This window comes from Martes martes (genome assembly GCF_963455335.1).
Source record: "Martes martes genome assembly, chromosome: 8".
NCBI classification, from domain to species: domain Eukaryota; kingdom Metazoa; phylum Chordata; class Mammalia; order Carnivora; family Mustelidae; genus Martes; species Martes martes.
In genome coordinates this window covers 57,172,336-57,194,254 of record NC_137895.1, presented here as the reverse complement: position 1 = coordinate 57,194,254, position 21,919 = coordinate 57,172,336, and the positions used below count along the sequence as shown (strand labels likewise).

The 21,919-nt window shown below is 33.9% G+C and overlaps 1 protein-coding gene across 4 annotated transcripts in view; it reads right to left on the bottom strand.

The window, feature by feature from the left end:
• ATF7IP (activating transcription factor 7 interacting protein) overlaps positions 1-21,919 on the bottom strand; it is a 117,975-nt gene that overhangs the window by 22,755 nt on the left and 73,301 nt on the right. For all 4 annotated transcript variants that reach the window (XM_080810023.1, XM_080810024.1, XM_080810021.1 and 1 more), the window contains exons 6-9: positions 14,736-14,801; positions 4,344-4,420; positions 3,674-3,762; positions 518-1,153 (exon numbers count right to left, since the gene is read on the bottom strand). In XM_080810023.1, the coding sequence (XP_080666149.1) occupies positions 518-1,153; positions 3,674-3,762; positions 4,344-4,420; positions 14,736-14,801 (868 nt within the window). The remainder of the gene's footprint in view (positions 1-517; positions 1,154-3,673; positions 3,763-4,343; positions 4,421-14,735; positions 14,802-21,919) is intronic.

The following is a 21,919-nucleotide window of genomic DNA, read 5'->3' as shown; positions in this document are numbered from 1 at the left end:
GAAAACAAGAAACCAACATTTACAGTAAATTAGAGAGGGAAGAACCTATTTTTAAACTGTTCCAATTTGAAAAATGTGAGTGATGAATGCACAAAGGACTCTAACAAATGGAAGGGAAGATATGTGGTTTGTCATTTCCTCTTATAAGCATATATTATGTGGAATGATATACTTTAAAATAAATGTGATCTACTTCTGCCAAATATATTATATAAGTAATTCAAAATGCTTGCCCCAAATATTCAATGAAAAATTCCACCCAGATTAGGAAAAATTACTAAAAGCTAAATTAAAAATCTAACTTTTCATTCAAAATAAATTCCCTCTCAAATACCATCTTAACAACATTATTTCTTAGGTTACTAAAAACTTACTAAAAATAACATCTAGGATATTCTCTCTATTTTCGTCTTCAAATAAAGATAGCCACTTCCACAAACATACACAAATGTTCAATTATCTAAACAGGCCACTAACATGCCTACTTTTCTATTTTTAAGCCTACACGGTCACTTACCAATTCTTGGGGTAGTAGTGCTCTGTTCTGCAGGCGATGAAGTACTAAAAGCAGAGATTGGAATTTTCATCTGTATAGGACCTCTGTTATTTGATGGACTATAGAGTCCTGATGGACCTACTGTAGGTAAGGAAGTCCTTGTGGCTTGTACAATAGAGTGTGCTGTTGGAACAGCCTGTACAGCAAGTGTTGTTCCTAATGGTGCAGCACTGGCAGGAGAGTTCCTTTGAATACTAGGACTGGCCACAGAAGGAACATTGTTTGGTTTAGTGGGGTTTGGCAAGGCTGGCAAGGATACTGGATTTTTGGTAAGACCACTCACTGTAGGTGGGCTTTGTACAGAAATGAACTCAACGTTGCCAGATGGTTGATTGGTCACTAAAGTCCCTGGATGGCTCTGTAGGAGTTGAGGCTGGGAGGACACCGCAACAGGTACATGCAAAATCACCGGCAAAGGTTGTAAAGAGATTGTAGGTTGGGGATTTCCACTAGGCACCTGAGTAGTAGCAACTACTGTAGCTGTGTTGGGTGCAGGAAGAACTGACGTTGCTGTCAGAGAACCAGAAGTCACTGGAGTCTGCAATTTAGGTTGACTACTGACAACTGTTGGAGGAGTGACAAGACTGGTTGAAGATACTATAAAAAGAAAAAAGAAGTCTCAGTTTAAATGGCTGTTTTCATTTATCAGCTAGCATAATACAACACAATAAAATTTAATGAACTGCAGTATCATTCTTTTATAAAAAATATAGTAAAGTCTTTTATAATAAATTTTCTTTCAGATTTAAGTTTTATAAATTCTTAGAATTAAATTTATAGAAGCATTTTTGCATCTGTATTTGGCACACAGCTTATGATTAATATGGAAGACTGCTCAGTATCAAGACAGTGTCTGAAAATTATCATCACCTCAGAGTAACTGAAAAAATGACTGAAAAACAGTAAAGATTTGGTAAAGTGGTACAGATATTTTTGTACATTTCTGTAATATATTTTACATTAAAAATATAAATGCCTTAGGACACTGACAAGATATAAACTCAGACAATCTAGTAAAAGTCATCACTATTAATGAATAAAATAAGCTTGGTCATGGTATTTTATCACCTGGACCATGTGTGAAACCTCTATCTGTGGATCAAGTTTTACAGAATTACCTGGCAAGAGCTAATATGGGGAGGCTGCCTCTACGGACACTCTAGTGACATATGATTTGGTAAATAAAAGAGTAAAGATGGGAGATGAATTAAGAAATAAGGGAACTGATACCAAAGACCAGAAAAAATAAAAATGCTGGTCACTGGAGTCTTAAATAATTTTGGTTTAACTAATTGCTTATTCTCACTGGAATGGGTTTCAAACTGATGGACCAAGTGTCTTTCACACTGTCTGCAGTCTTTCCAAACTCAAAGGCACACTAGAGCAGCAATCTTAATCTTCACTGTTATCCAGGGGAACACCTGGGATTATGGAGACCCTCTCAGGGAGCTGGCAATGTCAAAACTATTTTTATAACAATAATAAGATTTCACCATGTAAGTATTTGCACTGACACAGCAAAAGCAATGGTGAGTAAAACTGATGCCTCAGTACAAAACTCAAGGTAGTGAGTGGTACCAAATGATCACTGTGTTCCTTACCACCACACATTTACAGTAAAAAACAAAGTGAGCTTCACTGAAGAATGGCCATAATTCAGTAGTAAAAAGTACTAATTTTATTAAATCTCAACCCTTAAATACAGGTCTTCTGAATATTCTGTGTGAAGAAATAGGAAATACACAGCAAGCATTACCACCGCATGCCGAAGGAGCATGGGTGGCTCAGGGATAAGTGCTTGTACTATTACTGTTAAGAGTTACAAAGCTGAGCTAAAAGCCTTTTACATGGAAGACCATTTTTACTTGAAAGACGATTTACAGACATACTGTGATTACTCACATATGAGTACCAGACTAATCTTTTCTTAAAAATAAACCATGGCAGTCAGTTCAAAGAAAATAACTGCAATGGTGCAATTTGAGCTTATTGGCAATGATACAATTTGAGTTTGAAAACAAAAATTAGAACTTTGGAAAAACTTGTATCTGCCAGTGAGAACATGACAACTTCCCAAATCTTCAAAGATTCTTCTGATAAAAATCGACCGTGAAATAAATGTGATTTTTAAAAGGTTTATTAATGAAATGTGTCAACAATGGAAGTCTTACATAACTCAGTGAATACTTTCCAAATGATTGATGAATGATAGCACCAAAAGATCCATCCAAGTATAGACAGACAAATGGATTTTTTTTTTTTTTAAAGAAGGCGGGGCAGACAGAGAGGGGAGAGAATCCCAAGCAGACTCCACACTGGGCATGGAGCCCAACCAAAACCAAGAGTCAGACACTTAACCAACCACACTACCCAGGTGCCCCTAGACTTTCTGTCAAAAGTCAGAAAAGTTTATTGGTATGGTTTCACATTCCACTTTTCAACTAACCTTTAATAAACTACTTTAATAAACTACTGCCTGACTATGCCAAAGAAGAATATCCACAAATCTAAAAGGGCTAGTCCTTTTCCAACTATATATTTGTATGAGGCTGAATTTTCTTCACATATTTCAACCAAAACATCAAACTGCAACAGACTGAATGCAGAGATAGATATAAGAATCTTCAACTGTCTTAATGTTTTAAGTTTAAAAGAGATTTGTAAAACTGTAAACAATAACTCTTCTGTTTTAAGCTTGAAAAAGGTATTTTTCATTAAAACATATTATTTGTGTTACATGATATAGGTTTGTTATGATTTTTAAATAAACATTTAAAATTTTATGTTTTAATTTCCACTACAGTAAATATCAATTAGTATAAGCCACAAAAAATGAAAGCTCTTTGGAATTCTTTATATTATTATTATAAGATTATACAGGGATATGGAAACCAGAAAATTTGAGAACCACTAGAGACTTGAATTTCTGTATTTGCATGCATATCTATAATCCTAATTTTTAAATAAAATTTTGTACTTATTGAATTTTAGATAAATACCTCATTTATCTTAGAACTTACTTATCTTAGATCATTTTAATTTCAAAAATTTGTAATAAAAGAGAACCAAAACCTTCAGTTCCTAAGAAAATGTTATTTTGGTATTAAAAAATATTACCTGTATTCACAGGGGTTGGAAAGGTTGGTGGTGCACTCTCACTTACATTCCTTTTGGACTCCAGCATCTGTCTCACTGTGCCTGCATTTCTACAAAATATATATATATATATATACACAAATAGTCAGTGAAAATGCCATTCAGGAGGACATCATTTTATGAATAGAGAAAGCAGTGGCCGATAGGGGAAAGCATGGCAAGACCTGGGTATTGTAGCACTAAAGTGCAAATGAATGCAGAGGTAAAGATGGCACATAGACTTCAGCATGCTGGGGTCTATGGAATTAAGGAAGAGTCTTTCTCTTATATTCTAATGTCCTCAACACTTCAACAAAAAGCCAAACGTACATCCAAGTATCTATAGACATTAATTTTTATCACCCTTGATCAAAATATTTCTCAATTACTTTGTAAGAATACTATTTAGCAGAAGTGGTTAAAGAAATCTTCAAAAACCAAAGAAAGCCTCAAAATAAATTAGCAAAACTAGTAACCACAAATGAACAATTATAACAAAACAAAAAAAAGAAGAAAATCTAAATCCAGTATACCAAACACTTATCTCTACAAAAATAAATAGGAATACATTCCAAAATTTTCCTGTAAAATAAAGAAAATCAGAACCTTGTTCTGTTATTTAAAAACTTGAAAGACTGTTTACAATTCTCACCTGTATGGCACATTGTTATTATTGCTGTTGACATCAACTACAGACTTTCCTGGTGATACTGGTGGGTTTGGTGGACTCTGGGGGAGAAAAACACCCAGGTAAAATAAAACCCAATTCACAAGGAATCTTTAAAAATATGATCTTAACTCGACCTATTGTGACCATTTCATAACATATAAGAATGAATTACTATGTTGTGCACCAGAAACCAGTATTATAAAAAAAAACAACACAAAAAACCTTATATGCTTTCTCTATATATTACCTGTTACTTCCAGAAAATATTACTAGAGGAGAAAAGAAAAAAGCAGGGCTTTGAATCTTGACATTGCCACTTAAATTACTTAAAACAAATTACTTAACCCATTGCAACAATTGTGTGAAAGATTAATATAATAATTCCTATACCTCAGTTTTTTAAGATGAGTAAATAGAGAATGTGAAAATGGTTTACATGCTGTAAGGGTTCAATAAATATTGATAATATGAATCTGAAAAATAACTAGACATATTTATTCAAAATCAAATGAATGCCTACTACATACCACATATAGCAGGCACCAAATTACCAACAGGAACTCAACAGAGTACGTATTTATTCTTTTCCAGAAATAGCTGATTACCAATAAAATGATGCTTAAGGCCACAAATCAAAATTATTTTTTCAATTATTGCTTAAAAAACAACTACTTGCCACTACGTGACTGATAACTTCATAAAAAGATAATTTCAATTCTAAACTTAATTAAGTATTAACTAATTTCAGCCTTTCCCCCCTCAAAACAAGGAATATAGAAATGGAATTCTTATACATATACATATTAATTAGCATTACTTGGGCCTCTGTCAATAATTATACTATCATTTTATTTCTTAAATTAAGAAATATAAATAATTCTGCTCAAGATTTAATTAATGTAATAGTAATAATAAATATTAAAACAAAGGTGGTAGTGCTTAAAATCACATCAAGTAGATGCCACTAATCACTCTTTTCAATCAACCAATCTTGATGCTTTTTACAGGATAAATGAATAACTCTGACCAACAAGTATATAGCATTATACTAGTTATACGGGTAGAGAAGATAAGAGACAAAATTACAATGAATTGCTCAAAAGGTGCTTAAAATCTGCCTGTGGACAAAAACACATGAAACAAATAGAAAAGCAAATTAAAGTAACAGTGTAGTGCTGATGAAAAAACTTTTTAAAAAAGTTTTTGAGGAAAATGAATCTTCATATAGGTTAGTACACTGAAAATAGCTAAGATGAAGATAAAGAACATTTCAAGGAGAAAAACAGAAAAAAGAGGAGTAAAAGCATAATTAATAAATACAACTGGCTTAGAACATGGGATGGCCACTGGATGGAAGACCTTAAGTACTACAGTGTGGTGACACCAACAGATGACAGAATAGGGAGACTAACACCTTCCTCCCTCATGGGATGGATCAAATTTCCTTTGTCAGAATTCCAGAAGCCAGTCATAGGACCCCACGCAATAGCAAGGCAAAGAAGAAGTGCTTTGCAGTCATCGGGCAAGTCTGTTGTACTTATCCACCATATCCCAAACCCCTCCTGATACAGTATAGCACAATCAAAATTTCTCATTTCTGGCTTCTCCTTCAGAAAGGAAAGAGAAGGGGCGCCTGGGTGGCTCAGTGGGTTAAGCCTCTGCCTTTCAGCTCAGGTCATGATCTCAGGGTCCTGGGATCGAGTCCTGCATCGGGCTCTCTGCTCGGCAGGGAGCCTGCTTCCTCCTCTCTCTTTCTCTGCCTGCCTCTCTGCCTGCTTGTGATCTCTATCAAATAAAAAAATAAAATCTTAGGGAAAAAAAAAAAAAAAAGGAAAGAGAAGAGTGGAACTTTCATGCAATATTCTGGCTCTTCTGGGGACTGTCCAAAGCACTGGTTTCTGTTTCACCTGATCTGTAGGAAGTAGCACATGTTGGATGTCTAGTGGCCACATGAGAACAAAGGTGAGCCTATTAGCTTTGTACAGCACCAGAAAAACCATTCTAACACAGACAGCAGGGGGACCTCCAAAAGCATGGCTTATAAAACCAAAACTGTTATATGGAAGACAGATGTCAGTGGGGAGTTTCTGAGTAGAAAGAGACAAGCCTCTTCAGATAAAAAACTATATCCACAAGCTCAGAGAAATCATATACACACAAGCTCAGAGAAAATACATCTCTAGAAAAGGCCTGAGAGGTCCCAGAGTATATACCTGAACTAAACAGTAAAGGTCTTCCTCTGTACAAAGAACTGTGAAAAGACAGGGAAAGGTGGTTCTTTTCTTCAAATGCCCAAATTTCAATCTAAGAGAACTAAACACAGAGCCCCAACAGGGAAATACAGCCCCAACAAAAAAATAAATCTCCAGAAACTGACCCTAAAAAAAAAAAAAAAATGGGGATCTGTGAATTACCCATTAAAGAATTCAAAATAACCAACATCAAGTTCAACAGGGTAAAAGAAAACACAGAAAGAAAACTAAAAGAAATTATAAAAATCATGCATGAAAAATAAAAATTTTAACAAAGAAACAGAAACTCTAAAATAGAAACAAAAGAAATTCTGGATCTGAAGAATAACTGAATTGAAAAATTCACTACATGGGATCAACACCAGACTGTACCAAGCTGAATAAAGATTTAGTGGATTTGATGACAACTTATTTGAAATTATCAAATTACAAAAGCAAAAGAAAAGAGAAGAAAAAAGTGAACAGAGCCCAAAGGATTTACGAGGCACCACTGAAAAAACCAATACATAAATATGGGAATCTAAGAATAGAAGACAGGAAAATAGCAGAAGGCCTTTGCAAATAATGGCCCCAAACTCTCCAAATTTGAGGGTTCTCAAATTCAAAAAGCTTAGAAACTTCCAAATAGAATAACTCACAGATCTATACTGAAAAACAGAGTCAAGATGTCAAAAGTCACAGATAAAAAATTTTAAAATAACAAAAGAAAAGCAACCCATTACATTTAAGGTAGCTCCCGTAAGATTATCAGTAATTTTCTCAGCAGATACCTAGAAGGCTACAAGAGGCTGGGATGACATATTCAAAGTGTGGAATAAGAAAACTACCAAGCAAAAATACTATATCCAGCAAAACTTTTATTCAAAAATTAAGGCAAAATTAAGATTTTCCTAGATTAAAAAAACTGGGGAAGATTATGACCATGAGATCTGCAATACACACACACACAAAATGCTAAAATGGGTTCTTCAAGTGAAAATGAAAGGATATGAGATGGCAACTTGAAAGCATACAAACAGATGAAATTCTCTGATAAAGGTAAATACAGAATCCTGCATTACTATTACTATAAAGTTGGTGCAGTAAATCAAATGTAATTGTACACATTTAGGCATAAAAGTAACTATAAATTTATGTTAAAGGATACAGAATTTTAAAAAGATATAATAAAACTAATAACAAAGTTGTAGAGGCAGAAGTTCTTAAATATGATTGAAGTTGCTACCAGTTAAAATAGTTTATATAATCCCCATGGTAATCACAGATAAAATACCTACATAAGATACATAAAAGGACATTATATAATGACAAAAGCACCAACTGAACAAATACAATATTTATACATATATATATACACGTAACATCAAGGCCTCAATGTATAAACACTGACAGAATTGAAAAACAAACAAACAGCAACACAATAATAGGAGTTTTCAGTCCATCATTCTATATAATGAGTAGATGATCCAGAGAAACATTCAATTAAGGAAATAGCAAAACTGAACCAATACCAAAGACCAAATGGACCAGATATTTATAGAAATTTTCACCCAACAGCAGAAAAATACAAAAATTTTCTCAGGTGCACACAGAACATTCTCCAGGACAGATCAAATATTAGGTCACAAAATAAGCCTTAACAAATTTATAAAAATGAAACTCTGACCAAGTATCTCTTACAACCACAAAGGAACAAAAGTAGAAATCAACAGCAGAAGGAAAAATGGAAAAGTCATATATATGTAGAAATTAAAGACTTAAAAAATCTAATATATAAAAGAAGAAATCACAGATATATCAGAAAATATCTTAAGATAAATAAAAACACAAACACAACATACCAAATTTATGGGAAAATTTATGCAGCAAATGTAGGACTAAGAGGAAGATTTACGTTGGTACATGCTTCCATTAAAAAAGGAGAAAGAAAAAAAAAGGAGAAAGATCTCAAATCAACAACCTAACTTTACACTTTGAAGGACTAAAAAAAAAAAAAACAAAACACTACACTCAGGAGAAGGAAGGAAATGATAAAGTTTATAGCAGATATAAACAGAGAACACAAAGTCGATAGAAAAAAAATCAACTAAGAGTTGGCATTTCAAAGGATAAAAAAATAAGCAAAACTATACCTAGATTACCTGTAAAAAAAGAAAGAAGACATAAATAAATAAAATCATAAATGAAAGAGGATGCCACATTACAACTGATGTCACAGAATTAAAAAGGATCACAAAAGACTACTATAAACAATTATAAAGCAACAAATTGGATAACACAGAAAAAATGGATAGCTTTCTGGAAATATACATCCGAGACTGAATCAAAAAGGAAATAAAACTTTGAAGAAGATCTACACAGTAGTGAGACTGAATCAGTAATCAAAACCATTCTAATAACAAAAATTACCAAGGACCAAGGCTGCCACGCAGAATTCTACCAGACACTTAAGAATTAACAGCAGTCTACCAACTCTTCCAAAGAATTGATGAGGAGGGAAAACTTCCAAACCCATTTTGTGAGGCCAGCATAGCTGATACCAAAACCAGACACCACAATAAAAGAAAACTACAGCCTAATATCCCTGATGAACATAGACTCAACAAAATATTACCAAATCAAATTCACCAGCACACTGAAAGGATTATATAACATGACCAGGTGAGACTTATCCCTGGAATGCAAGGAGAGCTTCACACAAAAATCAATCAATGTATAAATCAATCAAACACCACATTAACAAAATGAAGGGGGAAAAGAACAACATGATCTTCTTAATTCTTGTAGAAAAAGCATTTCCTGTATTTCAACACCCTTTCACGATTAAAAAAAAAATTTCAGTAAATTAGGAATGGAAGGAAGTTACGTCAACATAAAAAAAAAAAAACAACTATACATCAAAAGCCCACAGCTAACATCACACTCAATGGTGAATCAATTCAAACTTTACCTCTAAGATCAAGAACAAAGCAAGGTTGCCCACACTCACCAACTTCTGTTCAACATGGTACTGGAAAAGATCTCACCAGAGCAATTAAACAAGAAAGAGAAATAAAAGGCGGCCATACTAGAAAGGAAAAGGTGCCATTTTCTCCGTTTGCAGATGACATGATCTTACAGTCAGAGAGCTCTCAAGGTGGGGCACCTGGGTGGCTCAGTCCTTAAACATCTGCCTTCACTCGGGTCATGATCCCAGGGGCCTGGGATCAAGTGCCACATCAGGCTCCCTGAAGCCTGCTTCTCCCTCTCCCACTCCCCCTGCTTGTGTTCTCTCCCTCACAGTCTGTCAAATAAATAAATAAAATCTTTAAAAAGAAAAAAAAGAAGGAAAGCAAGCTCTCAAGAGTCCACACAAAAAAGTTCAAACAAATGAATTTAGCAATGGTGCAGGATTAAAAATCATCATCAAGAAAAATCAATCATACTTCTAATATACTAACAACAAACAATCTGAAAAACAAATTAAAATAATCCCATTACAATATCATTAAAGAGAATATTTAAAAGTAAATGTAACCAAAAAGGCAAAAGACCTTTAAACTGAAAACAACAAATACTGTAGAATGAAATAAAAGATACAAATAAATGGAGATACCCCATGTTCATGGACTGGAACACTTAATACTGTTCAAATGTCCATACTACCCAAAGTGATCAAAAGTTTCCATGTAATTTCTATGAAAATCCAATGTCATTTTTTGCCTTAATAGAAAAAAGCATTCTATAATCCATATGGAATCTCCAGAGCAGAAGAACAAAGTTGGAGGCTTCATACTTCCTGATTTCAAAACATATTACACAAAGATATAGTAATCAAAAACAGTGTGGTTGTGGCATAAAGACAGGCACATAGACCAACAGAACAGAATAGCCCAGAAATAAACTCTCACATGTAGTCTTTTAACAAATGGTATGAAAACTGGATAGCCAAACACAAAAGACTGACATTGGACCATTAAACCATATACAAAAATTAGTTCAAAATAAATCAAAGACCTAAATATAAGACCAAAACTAAAAATTCCTATTAGAAAACATAGGAGGAAAGTTTCATGACATCAAATTTTGCAATGATTTCTTGGATATGACATCAAAAGCACAGGTAACAAAAGCAAAACAAAGGAGGTTACATCAAAACTTAGAAACCTCTACACATCAAAGGAAAAAATCAACAGAGTGAAAAGGAAACCTATGGAATAGGAGAAAATAAGTGCAAATCATGTATCTGATAAGAGGTTAACATCCATCCAGAATATATAAAGTCCCATAACTTGACAATTTAAAGCGACCTGATTAAAAAACGGGCAAAGTACCTAAACAGACACTTCTACACTTCTCCACAGATATGCAAAATAGTCAACAAGTATATGAAAAGATGCTCACCACCACTATTATTAGAGAAATTCAAATCAAAACCACAGTGCAATGCCACCTCACATTCATTAGCATGGCCACTATGACAAAAGAGAAATTAACAAGTGTTGGCAAGAATGTAGAGAAATAGGAACCCCATGCCTTGCTGGTTAATGTAAACTGGTGGGGGCACCTGGGTGGCTCAGTGGGTTAAAGCCTCTGCCTTCGGCTCGGGTCATGATCCCGGGGTCCTGGGATCGAGCCCCGCATTGGGCTCTCTGCTCAGCGGGGAGCCTGCTTCCCTCTCTCTCTCTCTCTGTCTCTGCCTGCCTCTCTGCCTACTTGTGACCTCTGTCTGTCAAATAAATAAATAAAAAAGAGTTTCTTAAAAAAAAAAAAAAAAAAGAATGTAAACTGGTGGGGCGCCTGGGTGGCTCAGAGGGTTAAAGCCTCTGCCTTCAGCTTGGGTCATGATCTCAGGGTCCTGGGATAGAGCCCTGCATCAGTCTCTCTCCTCAGCAGGGAGCCTGCTTCCCATCTGCCCCACCCCCCACCTACTTTGATCTCTGTCTGTCAAATAAATAAATAAAATCTTTAAAAAAAAAAAAAAGACCGTAAAATGGTATGACCTCTTTAGAAAATAGTATGGTAACTCCTCAAAAAACTAAAACCAGAATTACCAAATGATCCAGCAATTTCACTTTTGCGTAGATATACAAAAAACTTGAAACCAGGATCTTAAAGAGTTATCTACACACAGATGTTCATTGCAGCATTATTCACAAAAGCCAAGAAATGAAAGCAGCCCAAATATCCATCAACAAATGAATGAATAAAGAAAATGCAGTATATACCATATACATAATGTGAAATATTATTCAACCTTGAAAAGGGAATCTTGTTACATGCTACAATACAGGTATCAGTCACCAAAAACAAAAACAAAAACTAAACAAAACCCAAACACTATAATGATTTCATTTACGAGAATCTAAAGTAGCAAATCATGGAAACAAAAAGTAGCTGAGTGCTGAGGGGAGAGGAAATGAGAGATGTTCTATGGTAGCAGAGCATCAGTTTTGCAAAATGAAAAACACCTAAAGATCTATTACACAGTGTTAATACAGTTAATATTTCTGAATTGTGAAGTTAAAAATGATACATCTTAGATTATGTGTGTGTAGCACAAGTAAAACAATTTTAAGAATTTAATAAAAAAATTAAAATGTAGAATAATCTAAAATTTTACTCAATTACATCACTGATTTCTCATAAAAGATAAGAAGTATCTTCATATTTCTTTTACAGTAAGAACCAGAAAGGACAGAAGTTAGAGATAACAGTCATAAGGCAGTAACAGATTAGATTATAAATGTGGACTTAACAGCAAACTGCCCATGAGGGTTTTCTGCTCTTTTAAAAATTAAAATAGAAAATGTTTTAAGACAAACCTGCATGGTGGGGTTTGTTTTTAACTGGTTAATATCAGAGGATCAAGGAGCAAATCTAAATAGAAGAAAAGCATTTAAAGTATTACTGTTTATTTATTTATTTTAATAAGGGGGAGAACTAAAGTTTTAAACTTTCATTCTGTATTTCTCTTGTTTTTAAAACCTAGCATGACACAGAGGTAAAATTATATTGGATACCATAGTTAAACAGAATTAGGACATGAATGAACAAATTCTTGAGATTTCTAGAAATCTCTCACAAAAGAAAATTTAACAAGAATGGGTAGAAAGATGTCCCAGTTTGGCAATGTAAAACTGGCCTTACCCAAAAGCTAATTAACGAAGGAACAAAATCTGAAAGCTTGAAGACCACCTCAATATTTTTCTTCAAGCACCACATACCCTAATTGTTCAAATTAATCTTTTCTAATCTTTAGGAATTATACAGTATTTGCTATTTCCATAATACTTACAGCTCTCCATAACAAACCTTTCAGGGATTGTAATATTTTCATATCATTCCTTAAAGTGTGTCTCTGTCTGTCACTTTTAAATATGTAAAGAAGAAGAACTAGAAAGCAGTTCTGAAAGCAAAATAAGACAAACACTGGGAAGTATATGGTGGGCAGCATGCTGCTTAGTTCAAACATAAGGATAAAAGGGAAGAAGTGGAAATTCGTACTGTAAAAAAACAAAGGAAAAATTGCAAAGCCCTTTCTTTGGTTCAAGCACAGCTAATAAAAAAGGTTTTAAAAAAGGTTTACATCAGGGCACCTGGGTGGCTCATAATGTCTGCCTTCGGCTCAGGTCATGATCCCAGGGTACTGGGGATGGAGCCCCACATGGGGTTCCCTGCTCAGCAGGGAGCCTGCTTCCCCTTCTTTCTTTCCTTCTGCTTGTGCACTTTCTCTCTCTCTCTCTCTCTCAAATAAATCAAATCTTTTTTTTTAAAAAAAGGTTTACATCAATTTTCTATCTGAAAAATAAAATAGCGCAATTTTTATATTATGACAAATAAATAAAGCTGAAAAAGTGAATCAGGAAATTGTATAATTATAATAAAAAGAATCTTTGGGAATGGCCAAAGGAAGGTTTGGTGAGATTAGTCTGTGTAGAACAAAGATAAAAACTATCAATTGCTCAAGAAAAAAGAGCACCCAGAGTTTACAAAGTTAAGGAAAAACAACAGAGATGGAGAACAGATTAGTAGTTGCCAGGGGACAGGAACAGGTGGGAGTGGGGGGAAATGAGGTAGGTTTAAACTGTAAAAAGGCAGCATTAGGAAGTCCCTTCATGGTAATGGAACAGTTCTAGACCTTGACTATGGCGGAGGTTATACAAATCTATACATAGGATCAAACTGCATAGAACTGCACGTGTGTACACACACACACACACACACACATAATAAATTCATATAAAAAACTGGTGAGAAATGGTAATGTCTAAAGACTACTTAACAGAATTTTACCAATATCTTGGTTTTGATATTATACTGCAGTTATATAAGATTTCACCACTGGGGAAAGCGAGGTGAAAGGTTCACAGGAGTCTATGTACTACATTCCAATTTCCTGTGCATCTATAATTATTTCAAAATAACTTTATTTAAAGTCAAGTAAAGATGTCACAATGAAGACAGAAAAATCCTATAGTAATAATGATTACTACTGAAATAATTTTAGTGGCAATTATTAAGTGCCACACAATGGAGCTTTCACGACAAAGAAATATAATTTGCCCAAATAGAAAAAAAAGTCAAGAGGAAAAGAAAGAAATTAAACTAAAAACTATAATACAAGTGCTATATTAAAAATATGTATTACAGAATAACTAAGGAAATAACAAAAAGCAAAAGGTAGGCCATACATTGGAGTTTATGTTATGCTATGATGTTTGGACTTAACTGCGTGGTGGAAGCAAAGAAGAAGAGAGGGCTACTCCAGGTAACAGAACACTAACTAACATAGTTTGGCGAAAATAAGAGACTAGACAAGGACACTGGCAAGAATGTAAAAAGAAAAAAACATGGTAAGACAAATCCCATAGATAACTTTAAAAATGAAATGAAAATATAACTTCCAGAATGCTATAAATAGATTAATATAAGTGTTGATACATGCAAACAGTAAATGAGGATTAGAAAAGGGTTAATAATTAGTTCTAGAGCTGTGGCTCCAGAAAAAACATACAGGAAGTACACAGAATGAAAGCAAATTTCAGACCTGTAATAAAGGAAGACTTTCCTCCTAACTCACCATTTCCTAAGATTACCACTTAAAACTAAATATTAATTATGCAAGAATAGACATCCTTACTTCTTGTCTTTTCTTAAGATCTTCTTTGGCTGCTCCAAAGCGTTTGGTTAACCTGGCTATCTTGGCCTAAAAAAAAAAAAAAAGCAAAAATGAAACAGAAATCAAGTAACATAATGGGATTAAAAAGGAACTCATATATACATTACAAGAAACCCACAAATGAAAGGATCCTGAGAAGATTGCCAACAGCAAAGAAAATAAGGCAAGCTGATTATAAAATATATATTTGGAAAATACAGAAAATCATAATGAAAACTAAAATGACCTCTGAACTCAATACCCAGAGGTAAACACTCTTAATTTTAGAAGGTTAGCTTCTTCCCTCCTAGAACTCACAAACCCGTACATTTCTGAGCATGTATAATTGTGGGGATTTTTATAGTTGTTATTTTTCAGTATGTTATAACTATACAATTTTCTGAGAATTCTGTACTAAACACACTTGTAAGTCATTAAAGACCCAATGCCATGCCTTATGAATATATGTGTAATATACTGAATCATTATTTATACCCTCTATTTCCCAACGGAAATGTTCAGTGTTTATCAATGTACTGCTACAGTCAAATAATGCAATTAACAATTTTGTTCTTTCAAATTATTTCCTTGGGTACCACTCACAAAATATAACCTTCTGAGACAGAAAATATTTTTAAAGCTCTTGTCTAAATGATTCTTATCTAAAAGCTAATTTATATCTAAATTATCTAAGAATTATCAAATATCTAAATGACAATTTCTTTTTCAGAAAGGCTTTGCTAATTTGTACATTCAACAGCAGAGTATGTGTGGTCATTTAATATTACTCTGAAACACTTTCATATTTTGTTAATTTTAATACTCTGTCAAAAATGTTACCTTGCTACTATTAACATTTCAGTGAAATTATTTATTCATCATTTATACTGCTTACATAAGCTGCTTGATCACATATTTGCTCAAATACATATTCACAGAAACTTTAAGGAAAAAAACAGGAAAGAAAAAAAATTATCTCATTACCACATGAGTATTTTGTATTTAAATCTTTACTAAAGTACAGATGTAATACTCAACTAGTTGTTTCTGTTGCTGTTAACTGCTGCTGTCAATTTTTTTTTTAAGATTTTATTTATTTATTTGACAGAAAGAGATCACAAGTAGGCAGAGAGGAAGGCAGATAGAGAGGGGGAAGCAGGCTCCCCGCTGAGCAGAGAGCCCAGTGTGGGGCTTGATCCCAGGACCCTGGGATCATAACCTGAGCCAAAGGCAGAGGCTTTAACCCACTGAGCCACCCAGGGGCCCCATGCTGCCAATTTTTTTTAAGCTTTTATTTTTGTTTTGTTTTGTTTTTTTAGAGAGAGAGTGAGTGGCACAAGCACATGTACAAGCTGAGGAAGGAACAGAGAAAGAATCTCAAAAAACTCCCTGCTCAGCATGGAGCCTAAAGCGGGGGCTGGATCTCACAACCCTGAGATCATGACCTGAGCCAAAATCAAGAGACGCTCAACTCACTGAACCATCCAAATACCCCACTGCTGCTGCCATTTTATGTTAAATATATTTTCAAGAAATTTAAATTAAACTTCTGAGTGTGTTCATGAGGTCCACCTAAAGAAGAACTCCTCCAGAAAAATTCTTTTATCCAATATAAGCATATCATACAAAGAAAATGATATTATTTACTTTTAAAGTTTCTTTCAGAAAGTAGGCACTTCTGAAGGAGACCCCAAACCTAACAAAGTATTTAAGTCCTTTGAGAGAGCCTATGAACTCAATCACATATGACCCTGAGGATGAAGATTTTCCTTAGGACTTGAGTATTTATGCATATTTATTAATACCAAAGACATACAGCATAATTTTATATTCTTAATATGGATTTACCTTCCCATGATTAAAATATTTCAAATAATTTTTTTCAAGAAAGATATAGGGGAAGGTGTTTTCTGTACCACAATTTATGCAAGAATGTTTTTCATTCTTGAGTCTACCTGATGGGCAGTCTATAAGTTGAATAGTTTGTAGAGTATTATTATACTACTTTTACTTAAAACTCATTTTGTATATTTTATATATATATATATGTGTGTATATATATATATATATTTCCATGTGTGTATATATATATATATGGAAAGGTCTAGAGGAATAAATACCAAAGTTAAAAGTGGCTACTTCTAGAGGTTAGAATTGGCAGGCAGTGAGGGAGAATGTAAAGAGGATTTCACTTTCAAGTCATATACATCTGTAATATTTAAATGCTTTTTAAAAAGGATTTTATCACTTAAAAAAATTAAGCTAGCAGAGAAATTAAAATCAAAATCTGGGCACTGACTCGCTTTCTGCCATTTAATATTATAAAAAAAGAAAGAAAAAAACAGCCTTTTTCTTATTTTAATCTAGGAAACTGTGCTGTAATTCAAAATATCTGCCATAACGTGTCTAAGACTAGGTCCCTATTTTAGTATTATGTGAGATTTTTTTAAGAAACTATATAAACAAGTCAGATTTTAATCTAGGAAAGGGATATTCTATTATTATGTCTTTACTACTTTTATTTCATTTCGCTCTTGGTTTCTTTCTTAGGCATATCTATTTCTTATATAGGCATAAGGGAAGCTATTTAAATATAAGTCACATAAATTGTTGCGATTCAGACACACTGAGCCTTATTTAGTAAGCTAGGCAAACCAGGGATTTCCTTGCATAAATTATGCACCAAGGAACCTCTTAGGAAATAATTATCTGAGAAAAGAGCTAATCAAGCATCAAGTCTGACTTAACAAAATATCAGCATTCAAAAAAAGCTACTGAATAAATGGATACATATATCCATTATTCAAAACTGTCTCTTGGATTAAACAGTCATGGATTTACTTGGTGGTGGGGCTATTTTCAGTTAAAACTACTTAAAACAGCATTTTATAAATTATAACCAATGAAACACTATATTCCAGGGTGTGTTGACAGCTTTTCCATTAAAAAAATCCACTTGAAATTTTGAGTATTTTCAATTTGTACAATAATTTGAAAGGGATCAAGTCTTCCTATCTATGAACATAGTACATTTACAGTTGACTTGTTGACTCAGATTTTCTTTTTCTGTCCTTTTTCCTCACAATGGTCTTAAAATTTTCTTTTCTTTTATTCTTAACTACTTATTCATTTTTAAATATCTACCATATGTGAAACCTTTATCTCATATCTTCTCATTTTTCATTGTTGATATATAGAAAAACTATTAGAAAGTTTTTCTTCAATCAGGTAGTTTCTAAACTTCTTACTTTCTCTACAGTTTGCCAAATTAATTCTATTGTGTTCCCAATCATTACTCTTAATTTCTTTTTCCTGTCATTATTTTATTACTCAGACTGCCACCAAGTCTCAACTTCAATGGAAATACTTCCATGATCCCTACTAAATATGATATGGGTTATAATCTGAACAGAGTTTCTTATAATCTTAGGCTTTCTACTTCCTTACTAAATAAGATGGACATCATAGGTATAAAGTTATATGTAATAATGTTCTCTTAAAGAATCTCCTCTGGATCTTTGTCTCCTTTTTCAATCCTTATGTAGTTTATTTGTACTCATTATTTATAAATAAAAAATTAATCTACTTTTAGTCTTCACAAAAGAAAGGTTTTGTCTTCATTGCTCAGTATTCAAAAAGGGTTGGGTTTTTTACATTTCGTTAATTTATTAACTCTCTCTTCCTTCTGGGAGTTTAGTTTGTAATTGTCTCTTCCTAGCACAGATGATGAACATATAATATAACATTCTTCTCTTTTCCTGTTCAGTAGTAATGAATTTAAAATTATAAATTTCCCTTTGAATACTGCTGTGGCTTTCATTACAGGTTTTGATATGTAGTACTTTAATTACAGTTCTGATTTAAAGAGCGGAGAATTTCCATGTTTACTTCCTCTCTACAACTATCTCAAAATCTGTTTTGGTGAGGGGGTTATGGTCTGGGAGGGGTAGAAAAGCTAAATATTTGTTGATAATTTCTCTTTTTATTACACATTTGCTACTGACTCCACAGCAAATGACAAGTATCTCCATTTTAAGACTTTCTTATAAGTTACTAGAATTCTCATCTTGACAATATATCAGATACATAAATCTAAAAATTGTACTACCTTAAAATTTAAAAAATAATTAAAATAATGGAAATAATGTTGAGATTTTACCATTTGACATCTCTGTAAAAGCAAAAATACACAAAAACTTTTTCATGATTCCGGAAGTAACCAATCCCTCAGGCACCTAGATGGCTCAGTCAGTTAAGCGTCTGCCTTCAGCTCAGGTCATGATCCCTGCTCAGGCTATGATTCACACTCAGGTCATGACTCAAGAGTCCCTGAATATTGCACTCCCTGCTCAGCAGGGAGTCTGCTTCCCCTCTACCGCTGGCCCCTCCCCCTGCTCCTGCTCTCTTTCTCTCTCAATTAAATAAATAAAAAATATATATATAAAAAAAGAAAGGCAACCAACCTTAAAGAAATATACAAGATATCCCAATGCTGAAAATTATTTTCAGCTCTTATAAAAATACATTTAGTACACAGAAATAAGAAAACAAGCCAATAATTTAAAACAGGTTTTAATAAAAGGAAGTGGACAAGTCATATCATACAACAAACCAATTATTAAAACCTTAAAAAAGATTTTAAGTAATCCCAAACTAGCCTATTTTAAAAAATATGTAAGAAAGACAATATGAAAATCAATCAAAAATCTACTTTCCTGTATATACAGAGAAATTTGTACCTTAAAAATTTTAGCAGAAAAGAGAGCTTCATGAATTTTCCTCTAAAGATAAAGTCTACATGATTCAATTCTATTCTCTCACCGAATTTTTCAATGTATTATAAATTTTTACACTATTGCAAAAGGATATATACTTAAAAGTATATATATATACACATATATATAAGTATATATATATACTTAAAAGTATATATATACTTAAAAGTATATTTTTATAATAACTGCTGTTTTAAAAAAGAGGGCCCTAATACTAAAATTAGTTATTATATTAATTTATTCCTTAAAGCAAAATACCTGAACCCAATTTAAGTATTTGTTTTCAATTGTGTTAACTTTGAATTTTATAAAATTCATACTGGATTTTGCCAAAGTCAGTCAGATATAATAAATGAATATAAATATGCAAATCGGGAAGATGTACTCATCAACTGCTATGGAATGAGATATAGTATATATATACAGCAGTATTTTCAAAATGTTTATTGTTAGCTGTAACTAAAAAACAGTAAATAATTTAGCAAAGTATATAATTATTTGCTGAAGTATGTTGATATATAAGCTTTAAATACGGGCAAACGCAGAAGTAATTATAATAAAAATGCCAGAACAGAGTGATATAACCAAAAATGACTGAGTAGGGAACTTCAGGGTTCATTCCCTTCCCAAAAGCAACTAATGAGCTGGCATACATTTTTAGAATCAACTTTTGCACAACTCTAGAATCTATCCAAAAACTCCAAACAGTGGGGTGCCTACGTGGCTCAGCTGGTGTCCAACTCCTTATCTCAGCTCACATCTTGATCTCAGGGTCATGCATTCAAGCCCCCACTATGAGCACAGAGCCTACTTAGAAAAACTCAGAAATCCAAGGGTAAGACCTAGGGAAGAATAAAGCTGCTACTTTGCAATGAGAGAGCACTGTGGTCTTTTAGGTTGTCTATTCATTTTTCCCCACACCCAGATCAGCAGTGGCTGTGAAGATGACAGTTAGCATGCCTGGTGCAGGCTTCTAGTGCCACAGGAAGCATATGGACCTTATTTTCACTGGCATCTCCCTTAAGGCCCAGCACACAGGCCAGCCTTTGTTTCACCCAACTCAAGTAATTCCCAAGGCTGGAGCAGCATCCCAGACAGCTTTTCCTAAAAAGATTTGGCACAGCAGCCTGAGGCAAAGGACAACAATTTGAACAAGCAATAAACAGAAAAGCCTGGGTAAGAAAAGGTTGGGAAAGGTGACACATGACACAAAAGGGACTCTAAAAGCTCTTGAATAGAGACTATGCAAATGCCCAGGGAAAAATAGCAAAAAATAGCCTGAAAAGACCCTAAGCTTTCACTTAAGCAAGTAGAAGTGAAGGATAAGGCAAGCTGGATAGGGCAAGCTGTAAATGGCCTGATTAATTAGCACTGAAGTACCACCTCAACAGAGCCAATCTGCAAAGACTGGGTGAGTATTTTTTTCCTTCTTCCTTTTTTCTTTTTTTATGCTTCAAGCATTTAAGATAACTGGCAGAACATCACCTGACCACTAAGCTAATGAAACACCAAACTTTAGGGGCCCCACACAACAAAGAGTTTATACTTTCCAAAAACATTTTAGAAGTCATAAACCAATAAACAACAAACCACAACAAGAAGCATCAACAAACTCTGGGTAGTGAGGAAAAAAATCTGATTCCCAGAACTGCCACAATGTAATATTCAAAATACTCAAATTTCAACATAAAATTAGGAGGCATACAAAGAAACAAGAAATAAGAAAGTATGGGCCAGGGGCGCCTGGGAGGCTCAGTGGGTTAAGCCTCTGCCTTCAGCTCAGGTGATGATCTCAGGGTCCTGCTTGGCAGGGATCCTGCTTCCTCCTCTCTCTCTGCCTGCCTCTCTGCCTACTTGTGATCTCTCTCTGTCAAATAAATAAATAAAAATCTTAAAAAAAAAATTATGGGCCATTCACAGAACGAAAATAATGAAAAGAAAGATAGCTCAGGTATTGGACTTAATAGACAAAGACTTTAAATAAATTGACTAAAAATCTGTTCGAGGAGCTAAAAGAAACAATGGACAAAGAACTTAAAAAAAATGAGAAGAAACAGGAAAACAATGTCTCGCTAAGCAGAATATCAAAGAGACAAAAACTGTGTAAAGAAAACATATAGAAATTCTAGAGCAGAAAGTGTATTAATTGAAATAAACTTAGCAGCGGGGCACCTGGGGGGCTCAGTAGGTTAAACATCCGACTCTTTATTTTGGCTCAGGTCATGATCTCGGGGTTGTGAGATTGAGTACCACATCAGACTCTGCGCTGGGCATGAGCCAGCTTAAGAGTCCGTCTTCCCTCTCCCACTACACCTCCCCTGCCTCTCTTAAAGAAAAAGAAGTTATACAAAGATTTTTTACTATATCAGGGGAGGGGATCAGCACCCCAAG